Source organism: Glycine soja, chromosome 9, assembly GCF_004193775.1.
Source record: "Glycine soja cultivar W05 chromosome 9, ASM419377v2, whole genome shotgun sequence".
In the NCBI taxonomy this organism is placed as follows: Eukaryota; Viridiplantae; Streptophyta; class Magnoliopsida; order Fabales; family Fabaceae; genus Glycine; species Glycine soja.
This window is the reverse complement of record NC_041010.1, coordinates 37,284,617-37,309,020: the sequence shown is the minus strand read 5'-3', so window position 1 is coordinate 37,309,020 and position 24,404 is coordinate 37,284,617. Positions and strand designations below refer to the sequence as shown.

The 24,404-nt window shown below is 28.7% G+C and overlaps 3 protein-coding genes across 3 annotated transcripts; 2 read left to right on the top strand and 1 right to left on the bottom strand.

The window, feature by feature from the left end:
- The first annotated feature begins 4,209 nt into the window (after nt 1-4,209).
- LOC114367493 (miraculin-like) lies at nt 4,210-5,069 on the top strand. The gene has a single exon (XM_028324678.1). The coding sequence runs from the start codon at nt 4,266-4,268 to the stop codon at nt 4,893-4,895; it is 630 nt and encodes a 209-aa protein (XP_028180479.1). The 5' UTR covers nt 4,210-4,265; the 3' UTR covers nt 4,896-5,069.
- Nucleotides 5,070-7,977: 2,908 nt separating this feature from the next.
- LOC114367191 (kunitz trypsin inhibitor 2-like) lies at nt 7,978-8,902 on the top strand. The gene has a single exon (XM_028324324.1). The coding sequence runs from the start codon at nt 8,068-8,070 to the stop codon at nt 8,707-8,709; it is 642 nt and encodes a 213-aa protein (XP_028180125.1). The 5' UTR covers nt 7,978-8,067; the 3' UTR covers nt 8,710-8,902.
- A 1,303-nt stretch (nt 8,903-10,205) lies between these two features.
- LOC114425502 (miraculin-like) lies at nt 10,206-11,045 on the bottom strand. Its single transcript, XM_028392444.1, has one exon. It carries the CDS (start codon nt 10,983-10,985, stop codon nt 10,335-10,337), a length of 651 nt encoding a protein of 216 aa, XP_028248245.1. The 5' UTR covers nt 10,986-11,045; the 3' UTR covers nt 10,206-10,334.
- Nucleotides 11,046-24,404: the final 13,359 nt, after the last annotated feature.

The following is a 24,404-nucleotide window of genomic DNA, read 5'->3' as shown; positions in this document are numbered from 1 at the left end:
AAAGATGCCTCCATATCCATAGTACTCACTATCTCTGGCAACCAAAGCTTTCGTCCAATACAACTTTGAAATTTTCTCCCCCTTGGCCACAACCAAGTTACACCCTTGGTGAGTTTCCACTTTCCAAAACCAAAGTAGTTATCATAACCAATATCATGAAGTACCTGCTCAGAGATCAAATTAAAGTGGACATCTGGAGCATGTTTCACTCTTCTAAGTAGCAACTGCATTCCCATGTTGATTTGCAAACAAACATCACCAACACCGATCACCTTGGACACGCCATCATTACCCATCTTTAAGACTCCAAAATCACCTGGAGTGTAAGATGTGAAAAAATCCTTTCTGGATGTAACATGCAATGTAGCACCACTATCAATATCCACATGCTCTCATCAGATACAAGATTAAGCAAATTAGGGTCATGGAGAATAACAAGATCATCATTAGTAGCAATAGTCACACAGTCATCATCATGATCCTTCTCTTTTTGCTTACCCTTCTTGTCTTTATTCTCTTTCTTCCATAGAAAACAATTCCTCTCGATATGACCTATTATGTGATAATAATGACACTCAACATTCTTGTACTGAGACCTAGACTTCTTGCTGCTCTCGTCTCTATCATCCTTCATCATCTTCTTTTGGATTCTCCCTCTATTTTCAGTAACAAGCACCTTTGACTGAGAAGAAGTACCTTGCGCCTTCCTTCTCACCTCTTCACTAAGAGCACTAGTCTCTACCATTTGCAAAGGAACAATACCATTGGGGACAACACTAATCATGGAAACCTAGAATATCTCCCATAAATCAGGTAGAGTTATTAATAGGAATAATCCCAACACATCATCATCAAAGTTGATACCTGCAGCTGGCAATTGATCACAACGTCCTTGAAATTCACTCAAGTGCTTAATAAATAGAGTTTCGTCCTTGTACTTCAATTCAACAAGGTTCTTCAACAGGTACAATTTGTTGCTCCCTAATTTAGAAGTATACAAGGACTCAAGAGTTTGCCACATAGTTCCCGCATGTGTCTCATGAGAAATAAGATTATAAATGGGTTCATCTACAAAGTGTCTAATAAAACCACGTACACGTTAATGTCAAAAACCCCACTCTTCACCAAACATAAAATCTGGTTTTTGTGTACCAAAGACCGGAAGATGCATATTCTTCACAAATAGCAAGTTCTTCATCTTGCCCTTCCAAAAGTGATAGTTTACTCCACTCAAGGATACCATCTTCATATGTGCCTCCATCGTTCAAGCAAGTAAAAAAACAACCCCTTAACCAAAGAGCTCTAATACCACTTTGATGGGAAAAACAGGTCCACACAATAACAAACTCAATAACAGAGCAATAGGCAGCAAAAATAAATTTTCCGAAACTTGCAAGAACATGTGAGAAGCACCAATAAAATATAGAGTGCAAAATAGAAATCAAGAGCACATAAGAGACATAATTTGTTTAATGTGAAAAACACCTCAATGCAAGAGTACAAATCACGGGTCGTCCAAACCAAAGTAATAACTCCACTATAATCAATAAAAGTACAAGAAAGTCTCCAACAAGTGCATTGAAACATGCTACAAACAGCCACATCAAAACAGAGTACCAATGCTTACAATAGAGAGACAAGAAGATGAAACCCCAAAATATAGAGCAGAAAATGCGAAACACTTATCTCCCTCTCCAAATATCCTTATCACTATCCAACCGGAAAATTTATAGTATTATGTGTGTAAAAGCTATTGTCCAAAAATCTGCTCGATCTACAGGTAAACGAATCCGTAGTTGCAATTTGAAAAATACTCTCTGGTGGGTGTGCGAAAATCACAATGATTTTCCCTCTCCTTTCTCTCTTAATATTTTGTAACTGTTTTTTTTTCACAAATGAGTCTCTTTCTCCTAATCTGACCCTTCTCCATTTAAATAAGTGAGACAAAATATGTCTTCTCATTTGAGTATTTACTCCACATAGGAAGAAAGTCCAAAAAAACCCAACATGCACTAACATAAATAAGAAAACTTGGGATGACAAAAGATCTCTCAAACACTTTCTCTTATGCCAAGGTCATCGGCTAACCACCTAATTAACCCTAGAGGCAAAGGTCTCTAGTCAAGCACCTCCATAATTTTATAGTATTTCGAGAAATCAAATGTTTTACACAAATTAATAGTAATTATTTTATCGCTTATAATGATCTTACCTAATTTGTGTAGGACTATTTCTTCTAGAAAATTTGTTACCATGTCACATTAAAAAAATTCACAGTCAATGGTATAAATCTATTATTAATAATTTTTTTCTCAATTCTCATACTTTTATATAATTTTTTTCTTATTTTATTTTTATTATTTATCACAACCGTAACTTTATCTCTTTTAATTTACTGCAACTTTTTTTTATCTCTTTCTTCCATTTGCCTATGCATCTTGAAATGGGACGGACGTTTCAACAATTCTTCATTATTTAAAACCCGTAATTAAGATCAATGGTCCTTATATTATAGGTCTTCCACTGATCAAATTGTCTTTTGTGCGTGAACTAGCAGGAGCCCGATTAATTCGCATCCCTGTATAAGCTGAATTAATATATATTCCTGAGTATGTAAATAGATTTTGAAGAATATCTTATTGTTGGTCAACTTAATAAAGGAATAATGCATGGCACCAATGGGCTGAGGCACAAACAGTGTCTTCCCCTCTGAAGTACAACTTAATAAAGGAATAATGGCACCAATGGGCTGAGGTACAAACAGTGTCTTCCCCTCTGAAGTATGCGTATAATTAGGATTCAAATATTGTACGGCTTACATTAATTTCTTTTCTCATGTGAAGTTTCCAATTTTTTTTTCTGGCCGTGTCTATCAAGCATTTCTACAATGGTCAAATGAGTTTATCCGGTATACAAGCTATCTCTTAAAAGTTAGTGTTTTTGGATTTATAATATTCACATATTTTACTTAATCAATCAAATTAAATTTCTTTAAAGAGTGATTTTAACTTACTAAACTATGCCTTTATTTAGTGTTTTGAGCTTATAAATTCTTAACTTTTTTTAATCTTTTATCTTTACTATTTTATTTTAATTCCTTGCATGTGTTACATTTATTTATTTCATTTTGCACTTATCAACTAATTTATTCTGTTACATACTTATTCTAATTCAACCAGTTAGTTTATTAGCCTTCAGTTTTTAATTAATTTTTAAATTTCAACTAACTTATTTATTTGTTAATTTTTCCAAGCATAGGCTAGACAGTAGACACGTACTCATTGCAATTATAACTTTACAAGGCCTGTTTTTAAAAATGAATTTCAGTTTTTTTATTTCATTAAATTATCAACATTTATTTATTTATTAATTATTGATAGCCAAATAAATATATTAGTGAGCATAAATAAATAGAAAACTTTGTCCTCTGTATATTTAGCATATAATATTAGTCTGGCTACGAACGCCACTGTTTGATCACACGCATACGAACAGAAAAGAATGAATCCTTCTACTCAATTCACATGCAAAGAATGTTTATAGTATTATACTTCAGCCCATAGGTGCCATTATTCCTTTATTAAACTGACGAACATACAATTGGATCTTACTGATCAATCGTGTAATTAGACATTTTATTTAAAAACCATTTACATACTAAAGAATTCAGCATATACAGGAATGTAATTAAACACAAGCTGTTCTTCACGCACAAATTAAGCCAATTTGGTCACGAGTTGAAGGCCTACCGCCTATGGACCATTGATCTTAGGAGATTTAAATAATAGACTGCACCACCGGCTGCGGCTTCTGTAAACATTAAGTCTCGAAATATACTTAAAATTTTGAATAGTTCACAGCTTTTATTATAAATTTAAGAGTAAATTAGTTAAATCTTTGTAAACTAGTTAAAAATGACTCATAATATATAATAGAAAGAGTAATACACTTAAAAACAATATAGCATTAATACAATGGTCTGAAAAAGAAGATACAATATCTTCAAGAAATAAAGATGAGAAATGAACACCTAGGGATTTGGGAAGGTGAGTTCTTTATTGGAATTGCAATTACATTGAGTTAATGGCCAACTGTATTGTTCAAATCGTCGACCTTAATTGTGTATCCATATTCTGTGGTACTACCCACAGATAAGAACCCTACTTTCTATCTCTATAAATTGATGCTCTTCAACTATATATCAGCTTCATCCATCACATACCAATATTCAAACACAAACTAATTAACCAAAAGCATACAAAACAATGAAGAGCACAATGCTGCTAGCATTTGCCCTTGTCTTAGCCTTGAGTTCACAACCACTGCTAGGAGGAGCTGAAGCCTCACCCGAGCAAGTGGTTGACACATTAGGCAAGAAGCTCCGAGTTGGAACCAATTACTATATTGTCCCATCTCTTCCCTACACCAAAATTAGAACCACTAGAGGCCTTGGCCTAGCCAGTGTTGGAAAACCTTATTGTCCTCTTGATGTTGTGGTTGTGAATGGATACCATGGCTTGCCAGTGACATTCTCACCAGTTAATCCTAAGAAAGGGGTCATTCGTGTCTCAACTGATTTGAACATCAAGTTCTCTGCTCGCACTAGTTGTCCCCGCCAATATTCCACGGTTTGGAAACTTGATGATTTTGATTTCTCAAAGAGACAATGGTTTGTGACCACTGGTGGTGTTGTGGGAAACCCTAGCTTGGAAACCATCCACAACTGGTTCAAGATTGAGAAGTACGATGGTGCTTACAAATTGGTCTATTGTCCCAGCGTGGTGAAATGTCCAAAGCATTTGTGCAAGAATGTTGGGTTGTTTGTGGATGAGAAAGGGAACAAGCGTCTTGCTCTCACTGATGTTCCCCTCAAAGTTCAATTCCAACAAGCCTAAACAAGCTTAATGCTCCTCTAAGTCTAACATTAATGCATAAAAACTATATATGAATAAGTGTATTTCCTTTCTAATAACGATGCATGTTCTTTCAATGTTTATCAGGATCCTCATGTAAGGTTTTCCTTGGTAAATGCAAAATAAATAAAATGAACAAATGATATATTTCTCCTAGTGTCACATTTTAAATCTCTGGTATATATTCATTTAAATCTGCATCAATTACTTTATATTTATTATCATTGATAACTATTTTTTTTTTCAAAAAAATATCAATGATAATTATTTTTGTACGAAACAAAATTTGAAACACCAGCACAATAAAAATTATTTTGAAAACCCAAAATTTATGGGATTATTAATAAAATTTGGCTTATAAAAAAATATATGGGAGATTATATAAATTATATATTAGTTATACATTTCAGTTGATGTCAGTGAATTATATACGATTAATTAATGGAAATACTTCCACTAATGAATAATGTCGTGTGGGCTTATTAAATTTTATTGCCAGTAGCTTAAATCATATATACATCTTATTGCAAATTAACTTTTTAAAAGTGATATAATGGAAATGATATTATTAATTTATTACTGCATATGATGAATTTGCCTAAGATGAATACACTAATTCTGCATATGATGCCAGCGATAGATACGGTTTATACATTCCAAATTTGAATTGGCAACAATGTTTTTAAGCTGTTTGTCGAGTCCAAATCAATAAGCTATTTTTTTTTTGTATTTTATAAACAAAAATATTATAAGAAGCAGAGTACAATGGGTTCTCTTACTCTAACACATATACAAAGGTAAATATTACAAAGTCGATTAAGAGATAAACAGAAACAAGCTACAAGATCAATTGACCAATTAGAAAAGAAGATTATGTACTGTTTATCTTGATTTTAAACCATGTCCACCATTTAGCCGTTACGGTTTACCTTTGGAGTAAAAAGGAATACCCTAAAACATGAAATTGTTACGCACAATCCAAGTAAACCATAGTATAATATACTAAATGAGATGACAAACAAAACACTATTTTCTGTATTGAATTAGAGTTAAACTGGACATAATTAATGAACAAAAATATCATTAGACAAAATTCTAACCAAGCCATATGTGAATAGACTGCATGCTTTTAAAATTTGTTTTTTCACCAGTCAAGATAGAAATAAGTGATGACATATTGCTCAAAATAAAAGCAAATCATACTAGTTATATCCTGCACTTAAAATATAAATCCTGTTTTACACAAATATTTTAACTTAAGTTTGTAACTTATCCAGAATAATTCGCCAAGATAAAACGAATACTTTGAGAGGGATATATCATGTATATATAACTCTTCCTAATTTTTGTAAAGTAACAGAATGGGAAGAATGTGAATTCCCTAACAACAAATGAGAATGTAAAAAAGTATACATTGATTAAATTGTAAAAATCGCACATGAATTGACCTTCTATATGCATTGATCGGGCAAGCCTCTACACAAAGTAACAAAGCTCAAGACATTTACCCGACCCGGCAATAGCCATCTTCCCACACATAAAGGACCTATCCTTCACCTCCATAACCAACACCAAATATTATCAATCCATCCACCAATTTTAGCTACACATGCATCCTTATTATAGAGACTTGATAAAGGCGATCGAGAGAAAGAATGTTTAAGGATATATAACATTGTTACATGATCCCAAATATCATGCCAAAAATGAACTCTTGTTTCTCATTTCCGACCTTTCTAAAAACAGGTTAAGTGGTGACACTCGATTAATTAGCAATTTCTATAAAGTATATATTCCTCCACTAAACTGAGCTAGATGATGTCCATGTCGTAACATCTATGGGCAAACATTCTATAATATTGTCATACTTATAGGAAAATAGTGAAAACTAACACGTCACAATCAACAAAAGATCATCACCTCTGTTTAGCTAAAAAGATCAAGTTAAATATAATATACCAAATCCTTTACCACACTAACCCAAGAAATTTTAAGAGAATCATCTCCTATAGCCCACAAAAAAGTTCTTTACAACATTTTTAGAATATTCAAGACCTTAACGTGCAAACATATATACTAAAAATATTTTTTTTTTAAGAATGTGATAATTATAAATTTAGATAATACTAAGCACTTATGCATGGTAAGAGACATTGATAACGTTTTGTTTTTAGGCAAGACATTTTTTTTAATTTATGTAAAGAGGCAAGACATTGATAAGGTTATGCATGTTTGAAACTGAAAAGAATGCCGCACATAAAAGGACCTACGGCTGCGATAATCATTGAAAAAAATTCCGTAATAATTGATTTTATAAGACTGACTGATATAATATAATATAATATTACACGAGTCAACGTATTCTTCTGATCTTCTATATGGATGCCAGCTAGCTATCATTGTCTTCCATTTCCACTCTACGCATAATAGTAGAAGGTTTTCAATTCAACTTTTTGTTTCTATTAATTTATAATATTATTAATAATTTATTTAAAATAATTATTTAATAATACTACTGATATAAAGAAATTGTTCCTATATGTTAATGGATAAGTCTAGCTATGCCACAGATTTGTCGTGTGTATGAAAATAATCCACTGTATCCACTTCACAAGGAAGAGACGGCTTAGCCCACAGACAGCATTAAAGAATCCAGCATGCATAGGGATGCGAAAAATAACCTGCTAGTTAAAAAAAAAATGCCAACTTTAGTTGAACATCTTAAGGCGGTGATCATTGATACTAACCACTTATGCATGGTAAGAGATATTGATAATTACCACTAGAGTCGGCTATTAGACCTGTTAATTACTAGTAAAATGACCGATATATCAGAAAATTAGTAATCACAATTTTATAAGATGATAGTGCTAATATGTATGGAATAAAATAACAAAATTAAGGACATGCATGTGTGAATCTATCCATTGACTTGTGAAATTTTAAATGAAATACAATTACAATAATTAATGTTAGCCAGTAGTATTGTTGAAATAAACTTTGACCGCAGATATGGATGACTATTATATAAATAATAAATCCATAGACAAGGATAATCATAGTAGCTGGCGATGATAAATTGATGCTCCTCACTTCCCATATATCTTCCATTCATTACCGAAACACAAATTTACATTAAGCATAGTACAAAACAATGAAGACCAAACTGCTAGCATTTCTCCTCTTCTTTGCCTTGACTACAAAACCACTACTACTTGGAGCAGCTGGAGCTGCTCCAGAGCCAGTGATTGATACATCAGGCAAGAAGCTGAGAGCTGATGCAAATTACCATATCATCCCTGCAGTGCCCTTCACCATATGTGGCTTTGTTAGCTGTTTCACTGGTGGAGGCCTTTCACTAGACAGCATAGATGAATCTTGCCCTCTTGATGTAATAATTGAGAAAGCCAATGAAGGCCTACCACTGAGATTCTCACCAGTTAACACCAAAAAAGGTGTTATTCGTGTCTCCACCGATTTGAACATTTTTTTCTCTGATTCTGATGAAAGGTGTCCACACCATTCCACTGTGTGGATGCTTGATCAATTTGATGCCTCTATTGGACAGACATATGTGACCACTGGTGGTGTTGTTGGAAACCCGGGTGAGCACACAATTCTGAATTGGTTCAAGATTCAGAAGTATGAGGATGCTTATAAGCTGGTCTATTGCCCTAGGGTGTGCCCCTCTTGCCACCATCTGTGCAAGGATATTGGAATGTTTGTGGATGCCAATAGGAGAATGCATCTGGCTCTCAGTGATGATCCCTTCAAAATTAAGTTCAAAGAAGCCTGAGATCAAAGCTCTTTCAAATGATGGCAAAATTAAATGACAATGCATGAATACGTGTGTTTATAATGATCGATCCTTGAAATTATATTTCTTTGTGAAGAATTAGTAAATGAATAAAAAAATTAAGAGTGTATGTTTTTGTCCTGCTGTTACAACTTTAATTTCACTATTAAATAATAAATACAATTTTTAATAACTACTGCATTATACAATTACTTGTTCTTCATATACCTATTATTATTTATCACTTAGTTGATAATTTCTTTAGTTAATTATTAGTTCTATCCTTCCCTATCCAGTAGCACTCGTTAATTACAAGCATTAATATTATTCAATGTTACTATTGTTGTGGGTCATCAAACAAATCGAAAATCAGAAGCCCAAATTAATGGTTCATCCATTAGTTTGTGCTAGCTAGAACAAGTTTATTAAAGTAGTGTTTTGTTATTGTTACTTTTATGCGTTTTCATTCACTAGTTAGCCTGTTATGCATTTTTCCTTTATTGACTATTATATATATACACGGATGTTTTACAGAAAAAAGTTTGAATTCAAAATTTAGTTTTTTTTTTCTCCTTCTAATTTTATAGAGTTTTTCCTTACTCGAAAAGGGTGATATATCATTCACCTACTCCATTTAACGACTCAATTATAATTTATAAAAGTGATATATATATATATATATATATATATATATATATATATATATATATATTTGAAGTGATTAAATTAGAAATATATAGAAATAACAGGCGGAACCAGAACTTGATTAGTGAATGGAAGAGTATATGAATATAAAAAGTAGTACACATCTTCATTCCTAGCTAGGTGAACATTATTTTAATGATTAATAAATTTCTTTGTTCTGTATTGTGCCGTCTGAATCTTTCGCATGGGGCATGATATCCCGCTAATATAACAAAATATTTGACCGCGACGTGTTCAAAGAAGATTGAAGTTCTTGATACAGACGTAACGAGAAGGTCGATGAAGTAAATGAATATGTATATATTAATACCTCAAGTTGACAAACTTGGGTTGAAAATCCATCTCTATATTCGTCAGGGTCAAAAAGCAATCTGATATGATTTTGAAATTCTCAAGGATAAACGATAAAAAAAAATCTGTATCTCCAAGCCAACACACACAAAAAGAAACATATATTCAGTTCTTATCATTTTTCTTTTTCTTCTCCTTTTTTTTAAATTTCTCTTTTATCATTTAGTCCCAATAATTTATTTTTTCTTACTTTTACTTTGATCACTTCAACATTCAGTTTAATTACCATCTCATACTACAAATATTAGAAGTCATAGAAGGACAAACGGCTACAAAGTTCATTTGGTAAATGGTTCTAATTATAGGTATCAATTAATGTATAAAGAATAAAAGTTAAAGGCGCAAAATTTAGAAGTATAAGCCACTGAAGCAAATGTATTTTGCCTTCCAAAAACAAAAACTGAAACAAATTAAATGTATTTATAAACTTGAAACAACTATGCCACGAGAAGATATTTCTTCGTTTTATTCATTTCTTTTCACATAATAACATGCATGTAGAAAACACACTTATTGCTTATTAGTATTACTTGTGACTTATTCATTATTAGAAAGGAGCTTAATTAATTTTATTTTGCCAGCTGGAACTTGACTTTGAATGGAACATCGCTTAGAGCCAAACGCCTATAGCCATTCTCATCCACAAACACACCAACATCCTTGCACATGTGCTTGGAAGAAGGGCACACGCTGGGACAATAAACAATCCTATAAGCACTATCACACTTCTCAATCTTGAACCAGTTGCGTATAGTTTCCCAACTAGGGTTTCCCATAGAGCCACCAGTGGTCACAAACCACTTTCCTTTAGACACATCAAAGTGATCCAACTTCCACACTGGGGAATACTCAGCGCAACTATAGCTAGTACGATCAGTGCAGAACATGATATTCAAATCAGTGGACACACGAACAACACTTTCATTTGTGTCAAGTGGTGAAAATGACAATGGCAAGCCAAAAGATCTTTGCTCAACCACAACATCGAGAGGACATGATTCACCAATGCTGGCAAGTGAAAGGCCTTCAGCATTCAAGCATTCGAACTTTCCACATCTTGTGAAACTTCGCATAGCCGGAACAACATAGTAACTGAGACCAGGTTGGAGCTCCGTTCCTGATGTGTCAATCACTGCCTCAGGTAATGCATCAACTGCTCCAAGTAGTGGTTGCGAGACCAAGCCAAAGAGAAGCACGAACACTAGCAATATGTTTTTCATTATTGATTTGTATATATATAAGGTACGTACTTTTGTATTTTGGTTACTGATGAATGTAGCATAAGGGATATGAGAAGTATGTGAATTTATAGATTGCTTCAATTAATATATAGTTGCTACCTATTAATATTTTTGGATCCTAGCTAATTAGTATAATACACATATATACATATATATAATATTTTTGTCGTAGTATTTGAACAATACCATTGGCCATATTTAGTTTCATAATAACGTAGCTATGTATATATTTATATATATCGCTTACTGCGTACACAGGGTTAGTTGGCATCAATGTTCTTAATTTGTGGTGATGGCCTTTTATTTTACAACTAGCAGGAGCGAATTCTCCTCTTCATAAAAGTAGCTAGATTTTCAAGAACAGATGTGTTATCTAGTTGATTCTATGGTCTGTTAGCTCATTTAATGATTTGATTAATTGATTATTTTCGAAGGAGTAGATAGTCCAAACTGTGGGCGTCTAAGATAGTAGTGCAATACTAGAATGTCTACTTTCTTCTCATTCTATTTAGTAGGGGTATGCAAAAACCGGTTAGAGGAAAAAAGCAAACCCAACTAGTTATGAATTGATTTAAATGGTTCAGTTTTTAAAATTTGAGAACTAGTTTTTAAAACCAGTTCCAAATCGTATCGGTCTTAGAAATTGGTTCAGGACTAAATTGATTGTAAACTGATTTTAAGAACTGAAGGGTTTTAAATTAGTTTAAAAACTGTTTTTTCTTTAAAAAAATAATTCTGATTTTAGAAAAAATAATAATTTGATTATTAAGTGAACCAACTGATTTTTAAAATCATTTTGTTTTGAATCAAACTTATTTAAAAAACGTACCCGTCCGATCTTACTTAACCAAACCGATTCAATTTAAAAATTAATTCAGTTCAATGTAGTTTGAAAATGATTGGGTTTGAACTAATTTATATGAATACCCCTATTATCTACTACTCCCTTCATTTTTATTCATAAGATCTAAGTATATAATAATGTTTATTCTTTTTATAAGATTCAATTTATAATATTTCTTACATTAATTATTTTTAAACTGAAAGTATCATTCATTAAAAAAGATAAAAAATGTATTGACAAATAATTAGAAGAGATGAATATTAATGACAAGAATAATTAATTTTAAAAAAATTTATAAATTTAAAATAAATTTATTATTATTAATTAAATTAATTATTTTTCTTAATTTTGATCAATTAGATATTTGGGTCTCAGGTATAAAAATAAAGGGAGTAATATTTTTTTTCCAATTTTAATGTGGAAATATAATACTATCTCATATATTACGCATTTTCAGTAATCAACAAATTTTAATGTGCATTTTTTTAATGAAATTGCCCTTTATACGAAAATAGGATTTCGTTGAAAAGGTAAGGAATTATATTTCCTTTGTTGACTCACTATTACAAATTCACCATCCAGATCCCCATCCCAAACCCATTGACAAACACCCTGATTCAACAATACCAAAACTTGCAACAAAATCCAAAAGAGAGAAACAAGGATGCTTGATCTCGACGGTGCAAGGGGCAGTGTGGATCAATGACGAGTTGCACGGAGAATAGGAATTAGGTGAGTGAAAAAAATAGAAATTTCACATAAGTTGGTAATTTAAATAACAAACATGGTAGTGAGAATAATTGTTCTTTCACTATTTTCTACACGTGATAATGAATCTTTTTTGAAAACATTTTCAGTAAAAATATTTTTCTAAACGAACCAAAAAATAAAAACAATAAAATCTCATTGTTTTGAGTTTCTTAACAAACCCAAATCAGTCTCATACGCTTGTCTCTCTTTCAATCACATTTTTCCTCTCTCAACCCAGTTTGCCTCATACTTCTCTCCGTTCCTCCGCCACACCACCATCATTGCTTTGTCACATCACTATCACCACAACACCTCTTGGTGAGATTTGCTTCATGTCTCCTTTTTTTTCCCTTTTTTTTGCTTCATGAGTCCATTAATGAGAATTTTATGGTCTTCTATGTTCTACTGATTTCTTTAATGGAGATGATGATTCTTCATTTTAGAGTTTTTATTTGAGGGTTTTAAGAATTTGTTTGCTTAATTGTGTTATTCTTTTCCCTTCGCTTCAATCTTTTCTCTTCTACTTTGCGTGTTGTTGGAGGATTTTCTTTTTCATAGTTAGCCACCATAATAAGAATTTTTTAAACGGGGATGGTCAAACATAAGATGTTTTTAAATTCTATTTTTAAAAAATAAAAATAATTTTAAGAAGCAGAAGATGAAAATAGAAGATGAAAACAAAAAATAAAAAATGCAAACCAAACACTCTTAAATAACATTTGGTGGTTGGACATGAGTAGTCACCATATATAATGCTATGGTAGACATTACTTTTAGTACGAATTTAAATTTTGATTGTTATTATGAGATTTTTTTTATTAAACTCAACTTTTGTCCATAAATATAATCACATGATTGTAAGATTAAAATTTAATTTAATTTACACATCCTTTGTTAATTTTTATTATTTATAATCATATGATTGTAAGATTAAAATTTAATTTAATTCACACATCCTTTGTTAATTCTTACTATTTATCAATCATAAAATTCATATAACAATGTTACTTTAAATTGTAACACTTATTTTTATTTTCACTTATTTTTAAGAAAACTTGTGTTATAAACACAATGACAAAACACTGAATTTTGAAAGTATCTAAGGAGGGCTAGGGCCTGCCGCATCATCGCTTATGCAACAACATAGATTTTGCCCATCAGTAGTGCAAAGGCCACCATAGTCTTTAAAGCCAAAAAATACACAATGATTATAACAAGCTTTGGCCTCAGGGCAATTCCCTCCTTTCACGCAAATTACTTTTGTTGATCCTGAAATCAATGAAATGCTATTAGAAATTATATACAAAATAAATCACAGTTTAATTTTTTTATAAACTCATAAATATAATATTTTAATAGTCTACATTCATCATTCCATTCCATGTGTACAAACAATTAGGTTACATTAAAATTGTAGTCCCCCGTAATTTTAAAATTGTAATTTTAATCCCTTATTTTTAAATCAAAATATTTAGTTTTTTTATTTTAAAAAATAAATAATTTTAATTTTTTTTCATTTGATAATTTAAAGTCAAATATTAACTTTGATGTGGCATATTAGTGATGTTGAACTTATATAGGCATTTGACATGAGACTATGTGAAAAAAGAATTAAATAAAGTGAATAATAAAAAAATATTTTAATAGGAATTGAACTCATAACTATTTATTTATAGATAAAATAATAAATTACTAATTCACTTATTTTGTTTAGTTAAAAAATGTTAACATTATGTTTTATGTATCATCAGTCAAGACTTATTAATTTTTTCTCAAATTATAAAAATCTATAATTAAAATATATTTAATATATAACCTTTTTAATTTTATTTTATATCATTTTATATATCTTTATTTTGAATAGTTTACATATATTTATTTTTATTATACCAATTTATAATTAAATTTCATAAATTAATATGAAAATTATTTACATAATTTTTGATTGATTTTAATATAAAATTAAGTAATTTATAAATTTGGTAAAATTAAAAAATATTAATGTAAAATTAAAAAATATTTATATATTAAATATTTTTTAATTTATAAATTTAATAATTTGAAAATAATTAATAACTCTTGACTAATAATACATAGAAAATAATGTGTAACTAAATAAAACATATATCTTAGTGATTTATTGTTTTATTTATGAATAAATGATTATGAGTTCAATTTCTATTAAGATATTTTTTATTTTTTACTTTATTTAACCTTTTTTCACATAAGTGTCATGTTAATTATTTACAAAATTTTTAAGTTAGTATCAATATACCACATCAAAGTCAATGTTTATGTCTCACTTTGGATAGTCGGAATGACTAAAATTGATAATTTTTTAAAATGAGAGACTAAATGTCTTGATTTAAAAGTAAGAGAAGTAAAATAGTAAATTTAAAATTCTAAGAGAATCAAAATTATAATTTAGTCTTATGTAGTAAAATTAGAACAAAAAATATATTTGTTTAATACATGGATAGGATTAAATTATTCTCTCATTCTTTCATAAAATACTTAGAATATTTAATCTATAATACTCTATATCTGTCTCAAATAATTATTATTTTTTAACATAGAGTACTCATATATCCTCCACATCGATCAATTCTTAGGTAGATTATATTATGAATGTCAAAGTTATTTTTTATTTTCAAATATTTAAAAGAGATACATATTCAAGGATCGAACAATCAAGACCATAATTAGTTAATTAAGTTGGAACAATATCAGTCTAGTTAGTTCACATGATTTGATAATTCAAATTATTGCTATTAAGTTAATAAAAGTTGAAAGTTCCAAACCAACTCTTAAAAAAAAAACTAAACTAACCTGGAGTCAAAAGGAAAGCAATATACACTATTTTGAAGACAAGGCTAAAACAACTGATTCTTCGGGCAGTCATGTTTTTGCGAAGATGAGCTTGTGTTCTTTTGCTTTCTTCTATGAAAATGAGGTCTTGTTCTCTCACTTTCTATGCTTATATGTAGATTTTAAAATATAGAAATAGATAAACATTAGTTTTGTGTAATAATTATTTTATTTAATAAAATAATTTTGATGTATATAGACTTATTAAAAAATTAATACATTTAACAAATATATTATATTTTAAATGTAATAAATACATTATACTTTTTTGACTGAATAAATATATTATACTTAATAATATTGTTAAAGTTATTTATATTATTACAATTAGAATATACAATGGTTAATGCTATAGAAGGAAAACTCATTTTTTTAATTGTATATTTATATAAATATATATGCTGCATCAATAACATTAAATATTAAATGTAGAAAGTTTGATGTATATACATTAACACCAAACTTCACCTCCATATTTATAAAGGTATTTAAATATCTTACAAAATCAAGGTATTGCAAAAGTCATAATGTGAAATTAGTTATTAATATAATATTTAATAAAATTAGAAATTAACCTATTAAAACATATTTACCATAATAATTCTGCAAATACTTACAATTTTCAAATTAAAAATATATGGTTAAGAATTATATTATCATCACATACACAGGTTACACTCAAATATGCAATTTTCAAATCACTGCTTTACACATACACAACAACCTGAAAAGGAAAAAAAAAAACCATTATGTAAAGGCAAAATTACCCCAAGATATACTAAACCTCTTTGGATTTGATGGTTAAACAATTGTTTCGAGAATTATCTTAAAGTTATAGAGATCTCCTGAACCTGAAACGAACATAGGAAAAATAAATTAAAAAATAGCATGGAATACATTAAAATTTGAAAGAATCTCGAAGGCATGAATGAGTTGAATCTAAAAAAGTTAGCAAAGAAAAAAATATAAAGTTAAAAACAAAAATAAAAACATTACTAATTTAAGCAACAATAATATCAAAATATTAGTAATGTTGCGATAAGTGAAAGAAGACAATGATTGTCTGAAAAAGAAAAAAAGGTAGAAGCAAAATAACAAAAGTTCGAGGAGTCGAACATTTACTGGAATGATTTGAGAGAAATTAAGACATAGTCAGGAAAGTGTGAGAGAAGTAGTAGTCATACCTCGAGGATATATAAAATAAAATATGGTGAGAATTAACGTATTTATGGGAGATGTAGGAGTTATATTCTAATAAAAGTAAGATATTTAAATAAAATTAAACAATAAATAACATAATTATAATAATTTTATTTTCGTTCAAGTTATATAATCCGTCAAATATCCTTTTGAATAATCACCAATGCATTTGTTTCAATTTTATAGTTTTGGTTTTGTAATTATTAGGTGTTTAATATTTATAGTTAGGTATATTGAAGGTTTTACTAAAATAACTTTGAAATTTTATTTAATATTCAAATATTACAAATTTTAGTGATTTTTAACTTTGAAAATTTAACTTTATAGTTTATACAGCTACTTCAAATTTAAATGTTATTTAAATTTATCAGTATTAATATTATAACTATTACTATTCAAACCATAATTATATTATGATTATTTTGTTAATTTTTAAATTTATTTATCAAAAAGGATTATAATATCATTTTAATTATTTGTTTAATTTAAGTGTATAAATGGAATCATTTTTAAATTCTTGAACCCATATAGCTACTTTATGCTTTTAGTTTTGATGATTAAGTTCATTGATGGTTTCAATAAAATAATTTTTGAAAAATTATTTAACACTTGACTATTACATATTGAGTTCTGGCTTTGAAAAAATAATCTTGAAAATTTATTTAACATTTAATTGTTACATATTGAAGTAATTTTTAAATTTGAAACTTAACTTCGGAAATTGATTATTAAAAGAAATTTGAAAGTTAAAATTTATGTAGCTACTTGAAATTCATTTAACACTTGACTGTTACATATTATATTCTGGTTCTAAATAAAAATAAATTTGATAATTTATTCAATACTTTTTGTTTTGAGAAAAAAACTGTTTATTTTGAGTACTTAACAGTTTCAAATTTAAATAATTTTAGTTTTAAAACTTTTTAACGTTGAAAAATTTGACTTATTAACACTTGCAGACTGTTACATATTATATTCTGTTTTACATAAAAATAAATTTGAGAATTTATATAATTTTTTTTTGAGAAAAAACTGTATTAAATTCTTAACAGTTATAAGTTTAAGTAATTTTTAATTTTAAAACTTTTTACGTTAAAATTTTGACTTATTAACACTTGACTGTTACATATTATATTCTTTTTAAATAATAAAAAATAAATTCGATAATTTATTCAATAATTTTTTTATTAAGTACTTAACAGTTAAAATTTTAAGTAATTTTTAATTTTAAAACTGTTTAACGTTAAAAAAAATTGACTTTATATAGCTACTTCAAATTTAAATGCTATTATTATTATTATTATTATTATTTGAACAATATTTATATTATCCTTCGTTGTTAATTTTAAATTAATATAACAAAAAGAATTATAATTTTATTTTAATATAATTAGGTTCGTTTATTCAAAATAATATATTTGTGCATAAATTATTAATGTACATATATATTAAATTTAATATATTAAATAATATTTAAATTATTAATTTTAAAATGAAATAATTATTATAATTATAAAATTTTTAGTTTTTAAACCTGATTACATTATCGCTTAATTTATTAGTTTTATTTAATTTTGAAATAATAATAATAATAATAATAATAATAATAATAATAATAATAATAATAATAAATAAGATGAAAAATAGTAACAAAATAATATATAAAATTAATTTAAATATGACCTATCGTTTTAAAAAAAAAACTACAAATGTTGAAATAATAGATAGATATATAGATAGATTTGCATGTCAAGATGTGAGGATTCGGCGTTTTATTTAGTAACTCTCAGTTTGAGAACGAAAGGCTCGTCCGGCTAGTATATTTTCATTAATGGAGCAATAACCATTTTATGTTAATGTTAGGGGGGTTCTTTATATTGGCAAACTGTGAAAGACATGTGGCTTTGTTCTACTTTGTGTTGTTATCAAATTTGACAGAATTCTTAAATGGTAATCAGGATTGGCCCCGAGTCCTGTTCGAAAGTATGTAATATTTTTTTTATATTGTTTAGGTTATTTTTTTAACTAAATTAAAATATTTTTTTTATATTTTATGTCCTTTTAGTTCAAATTAGGATGTGATATTTGATTAAAAAGTATCGTTATATTGATTGTTAGTTTTTTATTTTATTTGTATGTATTATCTTCATAAATCCATACTGAATGAATTTTCAGTTTAATGTGATATATATCAATAGGTAATTGATATATGATAATAAACTAAAAATATTTTTATTTTTATCAAAATAAGAAACAAATAAAAACTTAAATTATAAATGAAAATAACTAAATATTATTATATTAGTAAAAAATAATAATATGAAATAATATTTTGCTGACGATAATAGACAATAACGATCGAAATGAAATATTTCCTCCGACAGATAAAATACAAATCTATCAATATATACGTAAATTAAAGTTATAAAAAATATGATGAGTTCTTCAACATTTTACCCAAATCTGGAAAACTAAACCGAAGTGGAGATGAATTTAAATGTTAATCTATCATGCCTTGTGCAAGGGTGAGGACGGGGGAGTCAAACTTGTCATTACGTTTCATTGTATGTCTACTTTATGTATAGATTGTTGGAATTTTTTATTCCGATAATTAACGTGGACTAATATTATAAAATAATTATATTAACTATTTATCATTAGTGGATTTAATTTTATGTGATCAAATAAAATGAATCCGTTAGACAATTAAATCAAATCATATGGACTTAGATGTCAGTGTTGGTCTATCAGGGGATAATGAGAACCTTGCTAGGTTAACACACTATAAAAAGGTTATGGTCCCCAATATACTGATTCGTCACATATAGTTTCTCTTCTTCTCATCTGAAGAGTTGCGAATGTTCTATTGAAGAATAAAGAGGTTCTAGTTGAGGAAGAACCATGAAGTCACCGGTTATGCAATTAGTCGGTTATCCGTTGTCTTTACAACATTCCGTAAAAGATTCTAAGAAGAGCACACAGATCAAAAATCACCTACGGATTCAAATTCCACTACATTTGTTTGGTCAATCATTATGAATCCAAGCATTCCTAAAACTCTTATTGATAATCTAACGTAATGTGTTCTTGGTGGTTATTGGTATTTTATAAGAATCCCCTAAAATTTCAACAAGTGGTATGAGATCCACCATTACTGTTAGATTATTAGGATTTAAAGTTCTTTTATTTGTTATGCTTGAATCGCTTTGATTATACGAATCCTAATTTTATTGTGGGGATATTATTATGATTGATATTTGCACCCAAATATAAACACTAGGTTTGTATATGTCAAAAGAGAGAAGCAATTTTTTAATCAATCTCGAAGGTTTCTTATAATGACAGTAGTAACTTTGAAGGTTTTTCTTATAATAAATTTTGAGTATCAACTAAAGCATGAAACATGAGAAGCAAACTTGCTAAAGCCATATTGGAAATTCATTCTGTATTCTTCATTCTCCTTAACCTGTTTAATTTCACAAAAGTTGTGAGAATGACCTTCCATTCCAATCACAAAAGAAAATTGCAAGAGCATGTAGCCCTAGGAGCAAAACTGATTGGAAAAAGAGAGAGAAATTGATTTAAAAAAAATCCCAAATTAATATGTTTTTTGTTATGGTTTGTTTCATTGGATTCAAATATACCTTGTGGCATTATTGGATATATCCTTTTATGTTGTCTATATGGATCTAGTGTTATTTACGGATAAATATAATTTAAGGATATAATATTTACTTGTTATAATTAATGTTTTATATTTTTCTACTATCATGGTTGGGTGTAAATTTAACAGTAATAAATCCTTCCCATTTTACATGTCTAGTGATTTTTTAATTAAATTGATTGATACAATATATTGCTAAAGTAATTCTTATTGCAAAAATTGATTTGATTAAAATTACATAGATTTTTATATGAAATTATTTATGCAAATTGTATTCGGCCCAAAGGAATTGAAGACGTAATTTGGCCAAATAATATTGTACTTGTGATGTTAAATGTGTGACAATTATAATATATTTTTCATATGAATAATAGCCTGTTCAAAGAAAAACTATTATTTGAGGATTTATTGTCAATATTTAATCATTGCGTCGAGAGTACCAATTACAAATTAATTTCTTTGTCCAAAGACTAGGAATTAATGTTATACTAGGTATCTTGTGATGGGTATGTTATGCAAAATATTTGCACGTTTTATTTTTATTTAACTTAATTATATGTGAAAGTTGTGTAATTTTAAGACCCCTCATTTATTATATTAAATTTTCTTGTATTTTTTGGTTAAATTAATTGAAACAACATGTTGCTAAAATAACCTCTGTTACTTAAGTTGATTTGATTGAATTTACATAGATGTTGCATGAAATTATTCATGCGAATTGTGTTCGGTCTAAAGGAAGACACAATTTGGCAGAATAATTATATAATTATGATGGTAAACATGTGGTGATTATAAATAGTGTGGTCTTCCATCCAAATAATCAAATTTCCAAAGACAATCATTATTTGATCGGAGTAATCATCATATAAGTTTTCCATGTGAGCAATTGAGTGTCCAAAGATAACCTTTGCTTGACATGATTTATCACCAATGTTTGATCAATGCATTGAGAGTATCACTTGCAGTTAGTCCTTTTCAATACAAAGATTGACGATTAATGGAGCGCTAGGTATTTTGTTTGAGTCTTGAAATTTACCATAAATATTATTTGTGCATTGTATGTTTATTGTCCTCTTCTTTAATTGTTGTTGTTGTTGTTACTACTACAGTTTAAATTACTCATATTATTTGAACTCCAAAATTGCATGTATAAAAAAAATGCATGTATAAAATTTAGAGTTTGAAGGGAGTCAGTTGAGAGTTGAGGATATTGCATAATTTTTATTTTTATTTTTTTTTCACAAGAAGAAACAAGAGAACAAGATAAGGAATTTCCTTGTTGCTTTTGTAGGATGAGACATAAAAAATGTCTCAATTACACTATTTAGTGTGTGAAGAATGGTAAACTTCTCAATTAAACTAAAATTAAATGAGAATTTCGTCACTTTAGAACATAAATACTTAAATCATATCTCTTAATAGAGAATTTGGATGCTTGTGTTATAGGAAATTCTGGATCCTTTATATTGGTTGGACCTTATAGTCAACATTGAGTATATAAAGGAAAAATAAACAAACAAAATGGAATTAAAGTGCTGAAAGAACTAAGAATGTCTTAGAACTAATACATACATATATTAGTGTTCTATTCCTTATGGATTCATGGAATGAAAAAAATGTATTTTATTATGTTCATAGAAGATTCCTCTTTATTTAAATTATGAGAAGTTTTGACCTCTAGACATTTAGTCTTTCAAAGTTGAAGTTAAACTTTAATTAGGAAAGAAAATTAAGGTTGTCAAATCTGACCGTGAGAAATACTATGATAGATATGACATAAGGTGCAACATTTGGAGTCCCTCATGTGTTTTCTTCAATAATTGTAAAATTGTTTTACAACATATAATGTTAGACAAACTTAGTATGAACAAAGTTGCAAAATGATGAAACTAGACATGTGTAGATATGGTAAGAAGTTTGATTCTTCTCCATCAAATTCGTTTTGGGAAAAGACATTAAAGAATGTAATTTATATATTTTTAGGGTACTAATTAAAGTAGTCACTAATAATCCTTTTGTCCAGCCGAAGGAATGCCTTATAGGCTGCATGAATGTGAGCTGGACATAAAGATAATTAGTTACAATATTTTTGTTATATTTAAAGCTCTCGCATGTATAAGTTTTACAATCCCACTTTAGGATCATGTTTGAGACGTGCAAGACTCCGTGAGGAAATTAAGTTTGGAGGGGAAGGAAACATAATGAGTGTTGTCTTTGAAGAATACCTTGTTATTGATGATAGATAAGTCTTTGTATTTATCATTATTAAAGAAATGAATATGGTAATTAAATAACGATGTTACTCCTAACATTGTTAAAAGATAAGACAACACTGACATTTCCGATCAAGCACCACCTAAAATTCAAACTCAATAGTCTCTAGAAGTGTCATTAAGAAGAACCTCTAGACAAAGAAAAAAAACTATAATTTGAATGATTAGGTTATATTTCTTTAAGAACATGAATATGACATTAGGTTGACTAAGAATGTCTAATCGACTTTAGTCAGGTCATGTTGTGCTATAACTTTCAAGTGGATTGATGTCATAAATGATGTAGTAAAATCGATGGTTGAATATGACATTTGGGATATTGTTAAATTGCCTAAAAGTGAGAAACCCATAAGTTGTAGATAAATATCTATAGTCGAAACAAATTCAATGGTAATATTGAGATATATAAAGATTGTCTTGTCGTCAAAAGTTTTACAAGAAGGAAGACATTGATCACAAAGAAACTTTCTTTTTGATTTCTTAGAAAGACTCTTTTAGGACTATAATAATGACATTGTAGATCATTTTGACCATTGTTTTGCATAGATGGATGTAAAAATTACGTTTCTAAGTGAAAACATTGGTGCAAAAATTTATACGGTGCAACCATAAAACCTAGTTTAAGATGATCCAAAGTCTATGGTATGCAAACTAAAGAAATCCAGTTATGCTTTTAAAAAAGTCTCTCGTCTATGGTATTACAAAATTCATTAAGATTATCTCTTATGGTGTTGAGGTAAATTTGGTTAATGATTGTGTATGCTAAAAGTTCAGTAGAAGTAAATTTATTATTTTGGTATTATATGTTGATGACATCCTATTATCATTATACAGTTTATTGTTGCAAAACAGTTATATTGCAATTTATCATGTATGCTTAAGTTTTTTTCTTTTATTATTTTTATTATTGTCCTAAAATAATTTTTAGTGGGAGTCCTAAGGTGATATATGAGTAATCTTGTTATGCAACACTAGAAAGTAGTAAAGCGCATGATGTGCTAATTGAAGAGAAAAAGAAACTACATGTTTTCATATAGAAAGTCTATAAGTTTAGAGATCATTGGATATGCTGACTTCAATTTTTTTTCCAGAATATCTTAATTGCAATCACTCTACATAAGGATCCACATTTAACCATATTGGCGAAGTTAATATTTTTTGTTATAAGACATGATACTAGAATTTATGACTGCTAAATTATTATAACTAGCTTGCCTGTAGTTGTCAACATTGAGAAGTCATCAGGTGTTTATTAGAACAATATCTTAGTGGTCTTATTAAGGATTCAACCAAGTTAAAGTTTGTTGACATACAATATTTGGTTGTTAAATAAAAAGTTCAGAAAATACAGATTTGTATAGAACGTATAGGGACTCATTCCATGCTAGTTGATCCACTTACTAAAGGTCTGACACTTAATTTTTTTTTCACGAGCCCATAGCTTATATGAGTGTAATTCCTTATAGTACCTTAATTTAGTGGGAGTCTTGCTTATGTTCTATATCTTATGGTTTACAAATATTTTGTTTGGAATTTTTGCAGAAATAAAGTTGAAGTTTATCATTTCATTATAAGCTTGTTTTGTTTGCAATATTTATGTTGTGTTTGGATTGATAAAGAATTAAGTTTGGACCAATTGGAAATAGTCATGACTGAGATTACATTGCATGTAATTTCCATGTTGCTTATCCATATTGACCTATGTCATTGAGTGTATTGATGTGGTGGTCATTGATATCTAGTTACATTTGTTGTTGTAACGAAAGCCGTAGTGATTCCATTATTGATACATGAGATGA